This window comes from Madurella fahalii, assembly GCF_045866475.1.
Source record: "Madurella fahalii IFM 68171 DNA, scaffold_5, whole genome shotgun sequence".
NCBI lineage: Eukaryota > Fungi > Ascomycota > Sordariomycetes > Sordariales > Madurella > Madurella fahalii.
This window is the reverse complement of record NW_027263975.1, coordinates 3,672,003-3,692,842: the sequence shown is the minus strand read 5'-3', so window position 1 is coordinate 3,692,842 and position 20,840 is coordinate 3,672,003. Positions and strand designations below refer to the sequence as shown.

Genomic DNA, 20,840 nt, shown 5'->3' with positions numbered 1-20,840 from the left:
GCAGCTTACCGCGTGCACCCGTCCTCCTTGGTGTTTTCTTCAAAGGGCCTTCTTCACACCTTTCAACAAAAGTTCGGAAACGGCTACCTGACGACTTGACCTCATTTTTCTGATCTTCAACATTACCAGCACCCCTTACACCAATACCTAAGCTTGAGCCGAGCACTGGAACACGAAAGCGCCTCCCAATGGGTGAAGGCGGCGCTCCGAGCCAGTATGCCGTTGACCTGGAGCTGCGGGATGCAATCAAGGCACAAAGGTCAATGTTCCAGCGGCGGGACGAGGAGGATCGCAAGCTCCTCCAAGTCTTCGGGACCTGGATCAAACAAAAAGACGGTCAGGAGGCCAAGCAGAGCGCCGGGTGGGTCGACGGTACGACCGAGGATACCCGACTCGCCCAGGCAAGGACCGACAATGACGCAGCCAATAATGAGTACCTTAACCTCCGCCGATATGCCTCCGAGGCCGTGGGCGAACACGATAACAGAGGGGAATCGATCTACCCTGATGCACAGCCTGTCGTTGAGACACATCCGCTGGCATTGCCCGTAGACAGGCCCCTCGTCACCTCTCAGCTCGACAGGGGTCGTCGTGCCGGAAGACCGTAAATTCACGGTTCCCGGTTCTTTTTGTATCTGTGAACCATCTGTGAAAACGACAAGGTCCGAGCTCGGGAGGGTGCCCCACCACTCCTCAAAGTTCACCGCAGCTGTTCTTCTTGTGAAGGCCCCCGGTGGGGTTCGCACGGCACCCAGAGGTGAAGTGGAGGGGGAAACTCGAGGGTCGCGCACTGAAGCCGGGTCCGGGGCCGGGAGACCGTGTCTGCCTTCCCCGTTTCTCAATCTCGATCTTCAAGGTCTCCAACTCATCCTCATTCGTTATATCACTAAGAGGGCGGGAAAATTCAAGGTCGATAGCGACGATCCTCTCGCCAACACGTAGAAAATTGTGGAGCCTGGGATCCCCATGAACAACACCTTTGTCCGTAAGCAGGTTGTACATGTCCTGGAGTTCCTCGAGAAGGCAGCGATTCTCTAGCTCCTCGGCTGGAAGACTGTGTAGCGGCACTCCTTCAACCTTTTCCAGAAGGATAGCTGGAATCGGCCGCTTGCTTATCCGGTATCTGGTCTGCTCGTGGTCGTAGCTGGCGACCTCGCCAAACATACGTGGGATACAGTGGCACTGGAGCAGTCGAAGGTGCTGGTATGTCGCTATTTCGTTTTCGTAGGCATCCGCCTTCTGGGGGTTTCGCTCCTTTAGAATGACAGTTGTCGGCAAGAACCACTCTGGTAGCAATCGCTGTAGCCAGGAGCGAACGAGCTGTGGCGTCCAGAACGACAACCAGCAAGCAATTGGATTCGGCGGGACATCCAAGAGGAAGACATGCCGATTCGCGTAGATTCGTTTTGCAGGTGCTCGAAATCGCCGGAAGCCAAACTGTATGTCCTATATAGAACTAGGGTCAATAATAGCAACTACCAAGCCTTTGGAAGTTAGAGCGTATACCTTCATCTCGTAGTTTTCGTCGTTTTCCATCCTGGAGAGCGTTAGGGTTAGGGTATAGTGTTAGAGCAGAATGAAGTCAAAAACACAGGAAAACTAAGATGTAGTTAATTGGCCCAAGGTTTATATCGAGTTGGAGGGAGGAGCTTGCTCGGGTAACGTTCTGGTGGCCGGGGGGACCCACTTCACATCTTTTCGCACCTTTAAGTAGGGCCGTCCCGGCCGACAGGACAATCAACCAATATACACAACCTTTAACTTGTTGCTCGCTCATTTTGAGAGCTTTCTTTGCGTGCAGATACAGTCTCCATTTGATCAGAGGGAGCTCTATCCGCACATGTTTGACAGTTTCTAGGTTTGCTGAACCTATTGTTGTGGTTTGCCTGGCCCTGTCTTGTCTGTCCTGTCCGTCTTGCTGCCTTTGCACCTCCCCCTAATTTGATGGGTATGTGGTGTAGATGAGTGTTTCTGCACCATTTCAATGCAACTAAACGGGTAGGACCCACTTTTCCAAGCACCAAAACTAAATTAGTCGAAAGCTCAGATGTCACAACCCGAGGCTGGCAGTATCCCAAACAGGCTCACCATTCTGGTCCATAATAGGATTTCCGTCCGCATAAGCCCAGAACCATGCACCATGCACATTAAACATCCGTATGTAGCCATTAGGATGTACTCCGTGTTCGTCATTCCCATTCACCCAATAAGGATCCCCTGACCACCATCTGAATCTGCGAGCATAACCATCTAAGGTCACTTCTGGGGCTGCGGCAGCTTGCATTTTCCGAATCTGATAGGTCACTATCCGGAAGAGGCCATACCGCAACATTGCACAGTCGCGTGAGAAAAGAAGGCCAGTGACTGGGCAGTTTTGCTCCCGGATTTGCTGAACAGTTTGAGCTTGAAACACAAGGATCAGGAGGTGCTGGCCGTCAAATACCAATGCAGCGAAGCATTTGTATTTATGGCAGTATCTATCGTCATATCTGTTAGCAAGATGCTACTCTGTATTATAGAATTGTCGTACTTACGCTCTCAACTCCTTTCCTAGCCAACGACGATTCCCATCCGCTTGACGCTGGCCTGTCCACGTTGTAGCATCGATTATCCCATGCCTTTTGAGCTCCCCTATCATAAGGGAACACCCTCCACACCCCCAATTGAAGTCAACAGTCTGCGGGACTGTTGTTGGGCCAAGAGGTCCTGATTCTGACCGTTGGACTATGAATGGTGTGCCATGGTCGGTTTGGAAGGCGAGCTGGATGGGGTGTGAGACATGCGTGTAGAATGTCCTAACACTGTCGCCCTCGCTCTGGAACCATTCGGTAGTGCCATTCAAAGGGTTCACGTGTTTGTTTAGGAGATGATCATCTAGAGCGTCTTCGTCCCCAAACAAGGTGTTGATGGTGCCTAGGTTAGGGTTTACATAGAGTCGAAGAGCTGCTCCTTGGACCTCAGCATAGTTCTGCACCCAGTTCTTGTGGGACAGACTGGGTTGGCCGGCTCCTGGTAGTGTGTGAAATGTAGCAGTACCGCCTGGCAAAGCAGGCTGAAGCAAAAGGTCCCTCAAAATGACCATGTTGATATGCTGAGAGCCGAAGCAAAGGGTTGCAGTGAATTGATGATGAATAGAAGTGAGCTAGGTCTGGCTTGTCAAGAACAACAGACAGGTATGAAAGCGAATAGAAGAGTATCAGCACAGACTTAAATATTCTACTTGTCTTATGGACCTCATCAAGTTCACTGGTTACCTTCGGCAAGTAATTTCCATCTGAACTGGCTGGATGTGTCAGATAAAAGCCAGCACACATGTGCTTCACCCAAGTACAGCCACATGCTTACTGGAAATGGATAGCAGCAGCCAGTGTAATTCACAGCTGCCCATAATAGGAACATAGCTGCATATAAATATATACATCTCTAAAGACATTTACTAAATTAGCAATAGTTTCAGGCATTAATTTAGCATAAATTAATCTTATAGTTGAACATTAAATTCAAAGGGCTTACAGCAGCTATTAATAGTCTATCACTAATAACCCTAACATCTGCTTATAACTATCCAATATAACTATAGTATTTATTAATATTTAATATAATAAAGCACTACTATAAGGAGGTATAAGGAGGGGAAAGGAGGGGAAGGAGGGGAAAGGAGGAGAAAGGAGGAGAAAGAAGGAAAGAGGAGAGGAAGGGGAGTATAGAACTCTATTAACTTTTATTATTAATATAAGGTTCTCTTCTTCTTCCTCCTTCTTCCTCCATTTTCATCCTTTCTAATCTCCTAATCTGTAAGAGGGCTGAGTGGTGATGAGGAGCTATATTAACCTTCAGACCTATACAATCTTGCTAAAAGCTGTATAGCGCTCTGAAGTAAAGGCGCCTACAACCTTAGGCAATTCTACCCAATCATTTTATAGGTTGGACCAGGTCCCTACTGAGATCAAGCATTCCTAGAGACGCACAAGGATTGCCGCCCCAATCATGCAGAGGCCGCGGACAGAACATAGACGGCTACATGATGTACTGAGTCAGTCCATCGCCCTCAATGGCCAATACTTCGTTCCAATCCTGTTGTAACTGCTTGGAATTGTCTGGGAGATCATAACAAAATTGCCGTCAACGGTTATACACTGGGTTTAGGATATCTATCTACCAGCGGTAGCATCGATATGGAATGGGTATCTGCTCAGAGACATCTATAGCCAGTTTCTTGCTAATGCATGATCTTCCACAGCTGTCATAGGAGTGGTGATGGGCGATGAGTATTACATGGGGAACCTAGGAGCCAATACCCCAACACCTCTCCTTTACGGAAACCTCTGTTCCATCTGCGCCCAGGGCAAACACCTAACACGATTTGTCAAAAAGCTGGCTCCAGCGAGGGGCCGAGCCCCTGACCAACTGGTGGTGCGGGAGTGATTAGGCATGATGATGGGCAAAAACATCCTAAAGAGGTTTTACCAACTTCAGGCAACAGGGGGCGCCACTGCAGGCAGCAAGGCGGGACCATTGAGATTTGCCGAGCAGGAGTTATTGGTTGCTATGACCGGAGAAGCCCCTGATGCGTTGGTAGTTCTGCACTTTCGGTCGCACTTGCTGCTTTTTGGGTCAGATTGCATGGAAACAGCGCCGCTTCACTTTTCTCGCGTGCGCGATTGGGGCGCTTGCCGAGGCATCCAATGGCAAATCGTGCAACACAGTAACATTTACTCCTGTGTCGGTGCAGGAAATGGAACGGAGGGTCGGCACTAGAGAGATTTATATATATGGGGCAGGGGGAGGAGGAGTGCTTTACGCTCGCTTCTAGATAGTATTAATTCGCCGCAAGGTTATTACAATCCCCCAAATCTTTGATAAACCTAGCAATTCGACTGGTCCGTATAGGCTTAAAGTTTCGTGCATCTGAGCGACCCTTCCAAACTGTCCAACGTTCACGTATCCACCACGCGCGGGAGCACATACATACGCACGCACATACGCATACGCACCCCTGATCGTCCATCATGACCGACAAGGAAGTTGAGCCAACACGCTAGAGCGTCTCTACTAGAGAGTAGGAAGAGTTCCAAGAGCGCATCAGGAAGGTAAACCAAAGAGCCAGTGATGCCCCTGATTCCTCCATCTCCGGGCAGAGCGCTGTCGTCGAGGAGGGTTCGGTTGGCTTAACCGGCAAGCCCAGCGACTTGGCCGCCGTGATCTCATCTGGAAAGATTGCCTAGGATCTTAGGGCTGCAATGTGGGAGGAATTGGAAGAGGAGGAAAGGAAGAAGGAAATAGAGGAACAGCGGGAGAAGGAGAAGGACTTGCTACTCGTCATCTCCAATGGCAAGCGTACAGTAGAGACCGAAATCAGTGTCCAGAATTTCGATGTTGAAACATTCTCCGCACGGGCCATTTTCCCCACTGGTTGTGGCTGACACAGTGCGTCGTAGCCCGCTTTGTACAGTTACAAGTCAGCTCCAAAACCGGGCCGCAGCTGGGATATGCGCAAAAATGCATTAGCTGCATTTGGCGCACTGCAAAGAATGGACCAATCAATGTACTATGCATATGACGCAAAACAACCCGAAATCACTCGCCCCTCGAGTAAAGTCAAAAAGCACCCTCCGATTAGATCGTACAAACGAAACAACAAAGCCCATTCTAGCTACTCCACTCGGAAACGGCGGCTAAAGACGACACCGTGTATGGATGCTCTTCACCAAGGACCCGCCGCCGAGCCTGGGCACAGTCCTCCATCAGTGCTAAAGCATCTGCGCGTCGACCTTGATCTTTCCAAGTGAGAGCGAGGTTGTGCATGCTCGCCAGCGTATCTGGGTGATCGGCCCCAAGCTTGGTCTTGCTCGTCTCCATCACCTGCACTTCCAGCTTCTCAGCCTCCTCCCACCGGCCCTGGTTCCTGTATGTCGACGCTAGGTTGGCCATGCTCGTCAGTGTATCCGGGTGATCGGCCCCAAGCTTGGTCTTGCTCGTCTCCATCACCTGCACGTCCAGCTTCTCAGCCTCCTCCCACCGGCCCTGGTACCTGTATGTCGACGCTAGGTTGGCCATGCTCGTCAGTGTAGAAGGGTGATCGGCCCCAAGCTTGGTCTTGCGAGTCTCTATCACCTGCACAAACAGCTTCTCAGCCTCCTCCCACCGGCCCTGGTTCCTGTATGTCGACGCTAGGTTGGCTATGCTCGTCAGTGTAGAAGGGTGATCGGCCCCAAGCTTGGTCTTGCTCGTCTCTATCACCTGTATAAATAGCTTCTCAGCCTCCTCCCACCGGCCCTGGTTCCTGTATGTTGACGCTAGGTTGGCCATGCTTATCAGTGTATCCGGGTGATCGGCCCCAAGCTTGGTCTTGCTCGTCTCCATCACCTGCACGTCCAGCTTCTCAGCCTCCTCCCACCGGCCCTGGTTCCAAAGTGTCGACGCTAGGTTGGCCATACTCGTCAGTGTATCCGGGTGATCGGCCCCAAGCTTGGTCTTGCGAGTCTCCATCACCTGCATAAACAGCTTCTCAGCCTCCTCCCACCGGCCCTGGTTCGAAAGTGTCGACGCTAGGTTGGCCATGCTCGTCAGTGTAGAAGGGTGATCGGCCCCAAGCTTGGTCTTGCGAGTCTCTATCACCTGTACGTCCAGCTTCTCAGCCTCCTCCCACCGGCCCTGGTTCCAAAGTGTCGACGCTAGGTTGGCCATACTCGTCAGTGTATCCGGGTGATCGGCCCCAAGCTTAGTCTTGCGAGTCTCTATCACCTGTACGTCTAGCTTCTCAGCCTCCTCCCACCGGCCCTGGTTCCTGTATGTCGACGCTAGGTTGGCCATGCTCGTCAGTGTATCCGGGTGATCGGCCCCAAGCTTGGTCTTGCTCGTCTCCATCACCTGCACGTCCAGCTTCTCAGCCTCCTCCCACCGGCCCTGGTTCCAAAGTGTCGACGCTAGGTTGGCCATGCTCATCAGTGTAGAAGGGTGATCGGCCCCAAGCTTGGTCTTGCTCGTCTCCATCACCTGTACGTCCAGCTTCTCAGCCGCCTCCCACCGGCCCTGGTTCCTGTATGTCGACGCTAGGTTGGCCATACTCGTCAGTGTAGAAGGGTGATCGGCCCCAAGCTTGGTCTTGCGAGTCTCCATCACCTGTACAAACAGCTTCTCAGCCTCCTCCCACCGGCCCTGGTTCCAAAGTGTCGACGCTAGGTTGGCCATGCTCATCAGTGTAGAAGGGTGATCGGCCCCAAGCTTAGTCTTGCTCGTCTCCATCACCTGCACTTCCAGCTTCTCAGCCTCCTCCCACCGGCCCTGGTTCCTGTATGTCGACGCTAGGTTGGCCATGCTCGTCAGTGTAGAAGGGTGATCGGCCCCAAGCTTGGTCTTGCGAGTCTCCATCACCTGCACAAACAGCTTCTCAGCCTCCTCCCACCGGCCCTGGTTCGAAAGTGTCGACGCTAGGTTGGCCATGCTCGTCAGTGTAGAAGGGTGATCGGCCCCAAGCTTGGTCTTGCTCGTCTCCATCACCTGCACTTCCAGCTTCTCAGCCTCCTCCCACCGGCCCTGAATTATATAAATAGGTGCAAGCATTATTCTGGACAAGTCCGTAAGGAAATGATCTTCACCAAATACGAAAATTAAATCACCCGTTTCTCGTATCAGTTGCACCTCTGCTTCATCCAGCTTTTTCTGTTCAAGGTAGGAATAGCGAAAATCTGACCAAGGGATGTGTCCCATGGCTTCCAGCTCAGAAATGGTGGAAGCCCGGAAGCTACTACTCTCCGGACGTAGGTTAGAAACCATGTCTCTGACGGCTTGGATGCTCTGACTGCCTCGGCTTAGAATACCCTCAGCTTTAGCATGATCTCTCGCAACACCGAAGCCTATGTAGTAACAAAAGGCTGCTTGAACAGTAAGAGATGGAGACCGCGAATGATCTCTTAGGATACAGTGAGCAATGTAGGACCGAACCCGATAGTCGCTGCGATAAAAGTCTTGAATTGAAATCTCGATCTAATTAACGTTAACGAAACATGCATGGAACATTTCTTAAATTTTAGAATGATTATCACCTTGAAATCAGCCATTCGTATATCAAGTTTAATATCTGTCGCCGTTACCAGAGTTTCCTGAAGCGGTGCCCTTCTTTTCTCTTAGCTTGGTAATTTTCCCTAAAAGAGTCCGCTCACCTTTGTGGATCTAGCCTTTTCAGTAATGTCGAGAGACTCAGTTCCCGGTCATCAGGGTTTTGACTCAAGCTTAAGTCAAAGAATTCCCTAAGAGCCATCTTCATGTCGTGATCTAATGTTGTTTCCGATGCTAAGAGCTGCTGCGGATATGTCTGGAGTTCTCCCTTCTCCGTGTATAGTCTGTCCTCTGCTAGCGTAGGAGATCCGACGTCTACCACATCAACACCTTGGGTTAGAGGCTTTGTTCCCGATAAAGAAGGCTCAAACAAGAGCCAGAGACATAGCATGCCAAAGGAGAACAGGTCGGTTTTCTTTGCTTGTGACGGAGTCCACTCCCACCTGCGACGGTCGTTGCATTCCGGGATCTCTGGCGCGTGCCATGGCCTCGATCTTGGTAGCTGAAGCCGCTGATCATGGCGGATGTATTTGGTCGAGTACCCGAAGTCTATGACTTTTGCGCGATATTCACCGGATGTTTCTTTAAAGACGAGGACATTTTTTGGTTTAATATCTCCATGAACGATTTCTGTTGATATGTTAGTCATCGTTCCATCCTGGAAGAGCTGTCTGCCTACGGTTGGTGTGCATGTCCATGACTGCTCTCCCAACGTCCAGACAAAGCCTGAGTCTATCGACGATCGTCATGCCTCGTCCTCCATGCCTTGCGAAATGATCCAGGTCTCCGTGATGAGATTTCTCGAACACTAGGACGGGCCATGGCTTGTTGTCGCTAGGAGAGATTTCCCAGCAGATTCCTTGTAGCTGGGCGATATTCGCATGCTCGCGTACCGAGGTTTCGCTCAACACGATGATTTCATTGATGAGAGTCCGGAAGACCTGCTCTTCGGTCTTTTGTTGCTTGCGGTAAGTCTTGAAGGCAAAGCTCGTGTCCAACTTGACAAGAGCCTGGTAGATGATCGAAGTCCCGCCGAATCCTTTGTCGTCATCGTGCGTTATATCCCAGACGAGAGGTAGAATTTCGATTTGCAGGGCTTGAGCCGTGGCGAGGAAGGACAGGAAGTTGAACTTGTCAGGCTCAGGCTCCGTCCTCTGCACCTCTGCGCTCGAAGAGAGTTGCAAATAGGGGAGGATGGATGAAGAACAGCCAGAGGTTGACATGATGGTAATCAGCGATAGGCGGGGAGTTCAACCGATGGTATGAAGATTCTCAGTTCACTAATAATCTTTCTTGGGTGTCAAGTCAAGGTCCTTGCCACCTCACGAAAGCCCTGTTCCAGTCTGGGCGGGGTTCCCATGGAATCTTATGGAAGCCTCCGCGCTTAACAAATAATACCATTGGCCCAGGTGGGTGCGCCTGACCCAACAATTCCCGAGCGCGTTTTGATCACCGACGACTTCTTCGACAGCATCCTGATAGGTCGCCCTAGAAGTAGTACTGGTCCAAAGTCCTCAATCCTCCAAAAGTGTGCCTGTGTCTCATGACAATCCACGTGACACCCAACGCGCGATGATACCGTGGGGGTTGGGGCCCGAATATGGGAGAACGATGCGCCGAACCTGTGAAGACAGCCGGCTGCAGGTGTCAACGGGGTGGTCCACGATGTATCCCCAGTGGATCGCCCGCAGCGAGGAGCGGCAGGCGCTTGAAGGCGCGCTTCTGGCCTGAGGCCTGAAGGTCTAAGGGATATTCAATAACCAGTAACACCTGGTTCTCCTAAATGCACCCGACGCTTCCGTGAAGATCCATTACTCACTCCCGCATCCAATACTCATTGCCAGCACAACACGCTAGACCTAATTCAACCTACCTAGGACAGAAAAGGCTCGTCACAAATTGCGTAAGTGGATCATAATTCATTAAGCACGCGTTCCATAACCATATCCTATGATCGGAATCCTGTCCATGACCAAACTCTTGAATGCCATAGACCAATTATCTTTCCCATCTGCGTCAACCAACGTTCCCCCAAAGCCTCCCTCCAAGCACATACGGGTTGCCTCCATATAACTTGTTCCCATCATAATACCAAGTTTCGGAACCTTTCTCGTCAGGACTTCCCTCCTGAACTCTTCGTCTGATATGCCTTTGAAATGCTTCGCCCTTGTGATCCTGGACAAAGTTCTCCACAGTCCAATCTCCAAAAGGATCATGCCGACCGAGTAGTAGTCAAACTCCTCTCTGTAGTGTGCATGGTGTGTCAAGTACTCTGGATGCTGATAGCTCTGGAGCTCGCTGTCAATGTCTGGTCCATGGGTGTGCGAATCGAGCTGGTTCTCTCGACTGCCAGCGAAGCCCAAGATTCGTGGTTCTTTGGCCCATTCGGCTTTCTTGGCCCCATTCGGTGGAAAGAAAAGTACGTTCATCGAGTGAAGGTTACGGTGCAGCCATCCGACCCTGTGAAACGTGTAGATGCATCGGCATATGTCAAAGGCCAGTCGGAAGCGGTATTCAAGCAGAGTGTGAGGAGGGTCTTCCGCATCAAGAAGCCTGTGCAGAGTAACCGGCTGCGTTCCGGGCGGGATATTGTAGACAAAGCCCAAGGCCGGTTGGGACTCATCATGGAATATACCCCTGCAGCGCAAGCTGCCGGGAATCTGCGTGGTGCTGTCGTTATAGAGTAGGTTGGCCACAGAGGTCAGCCGACGTCGAAGCTTCGTCCCGATGTCGTTATCGGCCCACGATTCCTTGTATCCCAGCCACTCTACAAGAATATACTCAGATGCTGGTGCCAGAGAAGCGAGGTGGTGGATGTCGACGGGATCCACCAGGGTAATATCTCTTTGGTCAAGAACGAGCTCCGTCTGCTCGATCAGACGCCCGGCCTCAGCAAGGGCTGTGAGATGCTTGACAGCCAGCAAAGTCCCGATGTCTTTCTCGTCTACATCGGCGATTGCTACCGATAACTTGTCCAACTGCTCCGCATCCTCTCTCAGAACCGCATTCACCAAGTGCTCCTTCGCGGCAGAGCGATGGGTTGGCGGAAGCGCCTCCACCAGCCTCGCGTGCTGATATCGGAGAAGGGAGTACTTCACGTATTTGGTATCATTGACCCTCTCCCCACTGCCATCTAAGATGCGTCGTATGTCTTCCAGCGCCTGGACAGTCTTGGGGAAGTCAAAATCGAGGTCGCTCGGTTCGGTTTGGTCCATTGCGTCGAGTAACTGATTGAAGGCAAAGAGCCAGCTTTGGAAGCGCTTGTTGCCGAGTAGAAGGTCGATGCACTTATCAACGTTACATGCACTGTCCAGGCCCCGGCCTACAGGCTTTGCCATAGATAGGATAGATATACCACGAAGAGACTTCTTCACCTGTGCGGAGCGGGGTCGTTTCTTCGGATCCAGTGCGAGCATCTTCTGAATCAGGCCAACCATCCGCACGCGATATGGCTCCCCGTCTGCCTGTAAGTCGTTCAACCATATTGTGACCTCAGGACTCGGCGTTTCTGGTCCTTGATGGAAGCGAATCCACTTGGTGCCAGGAGCCCACTCAAACTCCCTCTTGTCGCAAAATGTCTTGACTCCATCCGAACCCTTCACCATGTAAGTCAACACCTCTGCGAGGATACATCCGAAGGACCATATATCGCTCGCGCGGCGGGCTTGAACCTGACCGTCGCGGAAGGTTTGAAACTCGGGGGCAGCATAGGGGCCATCAACCCCTATAAAGGTGGTCGAAGAGCTATCCTCCGTATGTTGGAAACTCGAGAGTCCCAAATCAGCGAGTAAGAAGGTCTTTCCATGGATCAAGACATTTCGAGGCGCAAGGTCGTGGTGGCATCCAGATAGGCTGACATCAAGCGCTTCTGACATGAAGTTATGCATGGCGTCCACTGCATCGGCCAGCCCAGCGAGAGCCAGTGGAAGGTGCAATTCCTCTGGCCGATTCCGCTCCCCGTTGAGGAGATCTGCAAGTGAACCACCATCGGCAACGGCAAATATGAGGTTGTACTGTTGCCGGTATTTGTAGGCGCAGTATAGTTGGACGATGTTCGGGTGCTTCAAATGCGTAAGGAGAGCTAAATTTTTCAACTCTTTTTGAAAATCAAGCATATGCTTGTCTCTGACTATGATTTGCTTCCTGATAACCTGAAGAAAAGTGCGATACGGGGTTAGAAACATTTGTAGCTCAATATGGTTGGTGGCTACAGAACGGACACTCACCTCATGGTTTTGTGATGGCAGTCGATGGCATTGGGGATGGAGCTTGACTTTCGAAACCACACCCATTGCCCCTTTACCAACAAGCTCCTCGTGTAGAAAAGGCAGTATAGTTTTCGTGTCGAGTATCCGGTCAATGCTATGTTGGTGCATAATAGGGATAAAGAACTCCCATTGCTTCTCGAGGAAATTCCTAACCATTGAGCTTGTCGCATCTTTCTCAAATATCCGCTGTAGTGCCTCGGAGGTATAAGGTATACGATCATCGGGATGAGATCGCAGCGAGTCGTGCCTGAAGAAGCCAGAAATGGCCTCGCCGTGACGTATGAAGACCAAGATTGCGAAACATCTCCGGGCACCCCGCAGAATACCGTCTGTCAAGTCTATGATCTCGTGGAGTGGGACCGCAGAGCTCCTTAAAGCAAGCTTGATAGCGGATTCGGAAATAACGTTGAACAACTCGTCATCAGGAATGAAGTGGCGCTCTTCCCAGTTGATATTTGCGAAACGAATACATTCTAGCTTCTCCCGCAGCTCGTCCATATTTCCAACTGTACAGGTCTGACGATCTGACAGGAGACACGGTAGTTCAGTGGGGAATGCGTTGCGATAGATTGGCGGGACCGATCAGGTGCGACCTGAGGTCACTGCTTGTAGTTCCGTAAGTCTGCTTATACGCTTTGGATTGACTTGATCTCATCCTGATGTAGGTGAATACGCGTTATCTTGGGTGTCAGGCTTTCCAAGTACTAACCACTGTAAGTGCTTCTGGAACGTTGATCTCGTAGCTTTGGTCTCTCTCCTTAGTCAAATAGCGTCAAAGTCTGTCGTTAAGAACGTAGCGGTTCCTGACCTACCTGTATTTTGAAGTTGCCAGCTCCGAATTTGGACATGAGAAGATTGCGAAGGCCTTCCAGCTTGATGTAGCGGTTTGAGATCGTTTGTCGCTCCATCTTGGGGCCTAAGGTGATGAGATGAGATGAAGACAAAACTTAAAGGGACTGGGGAGTCATTTCGCCTTGGGGCTCATCTGGGTGTATGGCTTGGCTGCGACAACGCTTCAGCAGTGGGGCAGTGCAAAGCCGGGCAAACTCTTCGCCAATCGGCACCAGCGAACGTGCTCCACGGCCAGGCACTCAATCCCTCTTTCACTCCGGCGAGGCATCTTCGGGCAACCGCCCCTATAACCGGCGCCAATCAACGCACTCCACGTCAGCGCACCCGAACATGTTTCCTGCTTGCGCCCTCGGCGACGCCGTATGCCCAGCCTCAATACTGCATGGAATGGATGCCGCTCGCCTTACTTTACGATGACAGTGCCAGAAGCCAAGCTTTACAAAGCAGCACAAGCTCGCTTCCGGCTCTTTGCAGCACCCTGACAGAGATGTTTTCATATGCCATTTGAAAGCTTTGCTCACTACCTGTTGTCTATGCAGAATCAACTACTACATGTAATCTTTTCAGCCTCATTTACAACCGCCATCTCGCAAGTTGTCGCTGTGTTAAAGCTGTACCTTTATCCAATATTCGCAATGCATACTTTTATGTTCGACGAACAAGCCTACCAGGGAGACAGGTACCCAGTGGGTATAGACTGCTATGCGCCAATTGGAGAGGATCTCAGTTCGTGCGACCGGAAGCTGAACGAGGAATCATTAAAGCTCTTCCAGATATCTGGAGGCGGTACCGATGTCCTACGACAAGACAAAGGTAAGGTTTAATTTAATTTCTAGAACGCAGGCTCTAATATATACAACAGCGTTACCACAGACGCAATGTCAGCGAAGCTTTCTCACCAGTGAAGAGATTGAAGAACATGGAATCCTTGGGGTATGAGCTGGCCTGGGTTGTGATTCGGCGAGCCGTGGCGCTGATATGAAAGATACAGCACCTACGAGGGGACTCATGGCAGCATTTGATCTTGTGAGATTCGACTGTCAAGAAAGCGTGGTACAGCATCAGTAGTGCTTACTTCGAATAGCATTGTTCGGCCGACCTTTTCGTGGAGTCAATTGTGCATTACGGAGCTCGCATTTCGTACTTTGCTGGCTAGTTTGCGAGTCTTCACCCCCTTCCTACCAGTGGTCCATGCTTTTGGGACGAAAACGAATGACAAGCAACGAGTAAGAGACTTGGCATTCTATCGAGTGCTATCTTCGGCATACGGTTCGTTTAATATCAAGTGTTGATGACTGTCATACTTATATTGATATGCCGACCGGCAGAGTTCTGTTACAACATTCGCTACTTCGAATTAAACGAACGAGGACGGGGCAATCCATGGTCGCTCCGACAAACCGGTGTCTATCAAAAGTGCCTGGCTAATAAGCAATCCGCATGGGTTCTCCTTAACTCTTCGACCTATATCACAGACTGCATCTCGGCAGCATTAGGGGAGCAAAATAGATCAATCCATGAATCCTGCAAAGCGTCACAACTGTTGCCTCACCTTTTCATCTTTTCGGCGGCGACTAGGAACTGGGATCTGTACACCGAGAATCTGCGTCAAAAATCTATGATATTTGTAAGTAATACAATGATTTTCCACTATCTAGACTTATATTTAACCTGTCAAAATAGGATGAGAAAGCGTATTCATCCCATATTAACGAAACCTATTTAGATGATTACGAACTTTTATTCTCCGACGTCCAGGAAATAATGTCACTGAATGAGACGATAACTTTAGCATCCACCGTTATAAAAGGGCAAAGGCGTGCGTTATCGGAGTACAGTAACCTACACGTGAGGTTGGATAAGAGAAAGTCAGGATGCCACAACTGTGATACTGTGAGTACACTGGAGATGCTAAAGGCTGAGCTCCAACATCACCACGAAGCTATGACGATTTTGGCACGGACGACTTCGAAGACTACACAATTGGTAAGCCTCTACGTACGGTGTTGAGCCGAGATTGTGACTAATCTTGAGGAGCTCTCTGCTATACTGCAAACCCGGGCGAACGACCATCTGCGAGCTACCACGACTACCATTCGAACGGACATCGCACAAATCCAACTGCAGCTCGGACATACATGTCTGGATACGAGCCAACTGCTGCGGGTTAGCAAGCAGGGACATGAAGACGCTGCCAAAATCAAAATACTGGGCCAGATTGCAACTCTGTTTCTTCCAGCATCTCTCATAGCTGTAAAGGGATCCCTGCCTGCGGAATAGATGAGCAGCTAACATATATATTTAGTCTCTTTTCAGTTCTACCATGTTCAGCGATTCCGATAACAGAATTTTTTACGTAGCCTTGTACTTTGGAATCACTCTCCCGCTCTTATTAATCACTCTTGTTCTCCTCATTCTCCTCGAGAAGGGCTTGCCGAGGGGTACGCGAGTGCAACGCTTCTTCCGGGATCTCACCAAATGGCTTCTACCAGACCGTGACAACTAAAGCCAGCTGGTGGGGTTTAACAGCAGCACTATCAGTGCTGTATTTAGCAAAAAAGGGGAAAGACTGCTGGAATCTCTAGTTGTGTATATTTGTCTTCTTGCTTTGATAGTAACCGACAATCACTTGAATACACGACACAGCGATTGATAGTCTTATGATACGTACCTAACTATCAATTCAAGCTCACGATTGTACGGTTTAATCGGAGTGTGCCTTTGACTTGTACTCGATGAGTCGAGTGATTGTTATGCAATTATCGGGCTGTTTTGCGTCATATGCATAGTATATTTGATTGGTCCATTTTTTTTGCAATGGACATGGTTCCCACGCGGCGCGCCACATGCAGAGCCGCACCGCTGTGTCAGCGCTAAAAGCGGCTAATGCATTTTGCTCAGATCTAGCGGCAGCCTTTTTTTTTTTTTTTTTTGGAACTGGCATGTAGTTGTACAACGGGGGCTGCGACGCACTGTGTTAGCCGCAACTAGAGGGGAAAACGGCCCGTGCGGAGAATGTTTCAACATTAAATTCTGGACACTGATTTCGGCCTCTACTGTACCCAACAGGATCGACAAGCAAGAGTTTGAGGGATCCAAGTGAAAATGGTCTCAGAGGCGTTACCCCATTCTAGAGTGGTCCCATTTCTAGGCCCTTGACCGCTGTGGATTTGACCCCGTTTTGGGCTCCTGGCCCATAATTTCAGGCGACCCTCTTAGGGGCCCCCTAAACTTACAAAGCACCACCCTGCGCGGGTGCTAAGCCGAAAACGACTTCTCCATTTTTAGTTATTAAGCTGCTTTACCGAGACCGGTCTCTCATGATTACGGAAGATTCCCCGGCTATTAAAGTTGATTGACTCCTTGGATCCAAAGTCGCTATACGATGGGCCGTGACCCACTCAATATCAAGTGGTTGGGATATACGCAACAACTTTCAAAATCGTTTGGGGTTCGGACAAAGGGACTTTTCAAAAAATGTTGTGAATTGGAGAGGATCCGTGGCATCAAGGTTGCCCTCGTTGTAATGGTGGACGGGGGCCCTGTGTTCATCTATAATGAACAAACAGCACGCCATATCGTCAGCCACCCTCAACGAAACAATGTGTTCCACTTCAGAGAAGCAGTGCCCTGCCAAATAATCGCGGAAAATGCCACGATATTGGCACAATCGACACAGCTACAAGATGCGGAAATAATGGAAGCAGCTACAAATTTGCTTCACCTCAGCCACAAGGCTAATGATATAGCCAATGAGTAGACCGGCATTACACTACAGATGCGAGTAGTGCCGGTTCGGCCCACAATCAATAGGGAGGGTAGCTGTAGGCTGACCGTTCCGGTAAGGGGAAGGGATTGCCGAGAAACAGCCTAATGGGTGGAGTATCTCAGTGTTGTTACCCTCATGGTTTCCTTTGAATAATCTAGGAAGCCATGTCGCTAACTTTCCCGAGTGACACAGCCTGGAGGAAGGCGACGCAGAAGTGGCTGTATCGACGCGCGGCGTATCCGCATGAAGGGGAAGACGGAGGGCGGAAAGGAGTTGGTGGCATAATTGTCAGGCTGCTTCAGGGAGTGGATGCAGGGAGTCGACTGAGCACATCCTAACGGAGAGCTACGCGCCGATGGTGGAAGCTGGACACCGATTACTAGCCAGGGGTTAGCAACTCTCGAGCCGGATCTAAGGGTTGTTAATACTTAAGCATGCTAACCCCCGACTCTCCCCGTTCTCAATGCTAGAAGTTACATTGTTCGTACCCAAATCCCATACAGCTTTCGTCGGCGTGTAAACAGGTACAGCTTCGCGATTATCTCGGTGCCCTGATTCGCTGGTGTGACAAACAAGTGGCGTACATCCAATAGCCAGATCTGCGGGAGCACCCAGTCACATCCATACGAAGTAGTGGGGCTGTCGGCACGGTAGGATAGTGAGCGTATGTGCATGTACATACGAGTGCTCCTCATCATGCCGAGCAACTTGGCATGCTGAGATCCGTGATAGACGCTGGCTAATCCTAATCGTGGTGCGCGGGGCCAAGGGGTCACGCTATGATGAGCGGGGTGACTACCTTCCCGGAGGAATCCCTGGCTGCGGCTCCAAGCTAGCCTGCGAAGCCGTCCGAGCCGTCTTTGGCAGCCGCGACATTGGAAAATCGGATCCTACACCCTCGGCAATTGGAGGCGGTCCCTGAGCATCGAGTTACCCACTAACCGGAGAGGCTTCTTTCGTGCTAAGCATCTTTCCACCAACACGTTTCTACCCTATCCTCCAAGGTCTCACCAAAGCCATCTCCTGCCCGATATAGAACTTTGCCTTAACTACCAGAAATCAGTATCTGTTGAAATGGGGGATAGTGCACTGGCCGGATAGCACTCTAAGACAACTCTGGGACTTCGGGTCCGGCGGTGTAGGTCCGGGGTATCGGGTTCCCGGCCCTCCAGGCTGGATCAGGTGATCGGACTGAGAACCCACTTTTTTTCTGTATTTAAGACTGTCCTGACTGTCGACCTCGACAGTCAAGGACAATCAAGATCAACAGTTCAACCAATTCTTTCTTTCGATTTGCTTGCTCCATTGGGAGCTGTCTTTGCGGCCTCCCTCTGATCAGAGGGAGTCCTGTCTGTCTTTGTTACTACTTTGGTCCAAGCTACGTTGCTGGGAGTCCTGGTTTGTTGTCGGGTTTCTCAGTCGTTGTCCCTCCCCTTGTTTTGTTATCTTGTTGTTTTGTTGATGGAGTGGATGTGTGTTTTCCGCTCCATTTCACTGTCAGAAGCTAAAATTCCCGGTTATTACGGACTCGGCCGGGGGACAATGATAGGTGATGAAGCTACGATCAACTCATATCTCATCAGCTCGAAGCCAATGAGCAAAGTCAAGGTCAGCTTGGAAACAGGATTCTAACATCATTTGGATGATATATAGCCTCAAATGGCTAAGTAAGGGTCGGGAGGGGATTTAATTCCCGAGAAGAAATGGTCTTATTGCTGAGGATGAGAAAAAGCAAGGACTAATCGCCACTCAGACTAGCAAAGACCTTACATATTGCAGAGACTCTTACTAATTTAACTGAGAAAAAGGTCCCGTATTGCTTCTTCCTGACTGATGTTCCTCAATGATTTCGCCTACCTCTGAATTGGGCTTTATTATAATATAGATTGTGATAGAAGTAGTTTCCTGTCCTGCTGGTAATATCTCACAGAACAAGCTCATTTTATTGGGTCCTAGGTCCCCCATGTAATACTCATCACCCATAACTACTCCCTTGGCTGCACGGCCATATATTGAAATGGTGCAGAAACACACATCTACACCCACATACCCACCAAAACAAAGGGGGAGGGCAAAGACAGCCAAATGCCAGACAGACAAGATAGCCAAGACAGGCCAGGCGACACCACCACAAATTGGGTCCCTGCAGCTTAAACAAGGTCAAAACAACATGTGCAGATAGAGCTCCCTCTGGTCAGAGGGAGATCACCTTGCACGCAAGGAAAGCTCGTCAATTGAGCCTGCAACAAGTGTGGAAAAGTGTGTTGAATTGATTGGCCTGTTTAAGGAGCAATGGCCAGGACGGCCCTACTTATGGTGCGAGAGAAAAATGGGTCCACGGCAAGTTCCAGCCCCCGGGGCACTATCCTAGCAACTGCGTCACTCTGATCAGAGGGGCCCTGCCCTCTGGGGACTGTTTTCCCCAACTCAATATGACAGCTGTCCAACCCTCGGCAAACGTGTGTCGGAGGAGCAGATGTATAGCGAGATCAGCTATGGTATGTGTTCCTCGCTAGGCTGGCTCGCTGGCATCATTGGGAATCGCCGTACTGGTACCCTATCCGCTTATTTGCAAGGAGAGACCCACCATAACGCCCAGGTGCGTCGACCCGTCCTCCCGTACTACTCCCTTCTCCATGTCGTTAAGAATGGCCTGGATATACTCCCCCGCACCTGAGAGGTGAAGGATATGTGCGATGGCAGAGTGAAGTGCGAGAAGCCGTTCCGACGGGGGATCGATCGACGGGTGTGTAAACAGTGTCCTTGTGATAGGGAACTGGTTTGAGTAGAAAGGAGGGAGAAAAGTGCCGATACGATAGGTATGCGAAGGGGCGTCTGCTACGCGCTCGAAGAAGATATCAAAGTGTCCGAAAAGCCGATGCATCTCGAGGCTAAGGGTAATAGCGTTGCGTGGCCGGCTGATATCGGTACCTTCGATCAGATAGATGACGCCAATGTCAAACATATTAAGGATGGCAATTGCAGCTTTTCTCGACTCGTCCTGCTATAAATTAGCTGTTTTTTTTTTTTTTTTTTGTGAAAAGATAGAAAAAAGGCGCCAAACCAATTCGTTATTCTCCCCCTTTGTCAAAGCATAGGGGAGAATATGCGCCACTTCAAGATTTGCATATTGGTTGCTAGCATCGAGCGGATATCCATCATCGTCTCTGGCGGAAAGGTGTTTCCACCGTTGTTCAGCCCTCCACTTTTGTGCAGCCTCTGTAAGATCGAACGCACGCGTAACAACGCAACGATGACGGTCGCGGGTAAGACAGGTCTCCCGTAGGACCGACAAACGCTCTGGTGTTCCCACAAAATCTTGTATACGCCGTTGTTCCTCCTGCGTTTGGACTTGCTGGACCGCAGCGTGGTACACAGGGGAGGGTTGAGGCGTTTTGTTCGTGGCGGCTCGTACTGTTAAAGTTAACCGTTAGGTAAAAGACCAGAAGTTAATAGGCCCGGAGATGACAGACGAGGGAGGAAGAAATTGGCCATCAGGAAGTCGGCAAAACCAAACAGAAGCTCGCGAAAACCGGCTAGTTCGCTGTCGTGGTCGACACTGTCATCAAGCATCCCAAGGCCGAGAGATCGGAAAAAAGCCCCAAGAAACCTGTCCTGCGATTCCTGAGAGCGCGCATATTCGAATGTGAGGCGAACGAGGGCCGGGCGATTGTACCCGTCGCCGTATCTAGAAGCTGGCTGCTGAGCGTCTTCGAAGTAGTTGACAATACGGCGGAACCTGCTGACGGCCCGGTTACGCTGCTGCTCGTTTGCGAACAAGGGTTGTGCGGCGGCGGAAAAGTCAATTACGTCCTCCAGAGACGATTGGTGACGGTGCGACGGAGCCGCCATGGATGTTGTTGGTAGGTTAGTGTGGCTCACGTCGATGGAAC

General features: G+C 50.5%; 4 protein-coding genes across 4 annotated transcripts; all 4 read right to left on the bottom strand.

Moving 5' to 3' along the window:
- Positions 1–260: 260 nt before the first annotated feature.
- Positions 261–1,536, bottom strand: MFIFM68171_09698 (uncharacterized protein; the record flags this gene model as incomplete). Its single annotated transcript, XM_071065117.1, has 3 exons — positions 261–646; positions 705–1,446; positions 1,507–1,536. 3 exons carry the CDS (start codon positions 1,534–1,536, stop codon positions 261–263), a joined length of 1,158 nt encoding a protein of 385 aa, XP_070921218.1.
- Positions 1,537–5,649: 4,113 nt separating this feature from the next.
- MFIFM68171_09697 (uncharacterized protein) lies at positions 5,650–9,281 on the bottom strand (the record flags this gene model as incomplete). The annotated part of the gene is made up of 4 exons (XM_071065116.1): positions 5,650–7,986; positions 8,046–8,115; positions 8,163–8,688; positions 8,738–9,281. The coding sequence occupies 4 exons, from the start codon at positions 9,279–9,281 to the stop codon at positions 5,650–5,652; spliced, it is 3,477 nt and encodes a 1,158-aa protein (XP_070921217.1).
- A 699-nt stretch (positions 9,282–9,980) lies between these two features.
- Positions 9,981–13,234, bottom strand: MFIFM68171_09696 (uncharacterized protein; the record flags this gene model as incomplete). The annotated part of the gene is made up of 4 exons (XM_071065115.1): positions 9,981–12,209; positions 12,285–12,842; positions 13,036–13,083; positions 13,139–13,234. The coding sequence occupies 4 exons, from the start codon at positions 13,232–13,234 to the stop codon at positions 9,981–9,983; spliced, it is 2,931 nt and encodes a 976-aa protein (XP_070921216.1).
- A 6,270-nt stretch (positions 13,235–19,504) lies between these two features.
- On the bottom strand, positions 19,505–20,799 carry MFIFM68171_09695 (uncharacterized protein; the record flags this gene model as incomplete). Its single annotated transcript, XM_071065114.1, has 3 exons — positions 19,505–19,948; positions 20,012–20,361; positions 20,421–20,799. 3 exons carry the CDS (start codon positions 20,797–20,799, stop codon positions 19,505–19,507), a joined length of 1,173 nt encoding a protein of 390 aa, XP_070921215.1.
- Between the last annotated feature and the right edge of the window lie 41 nt (positions 20,800–20,840).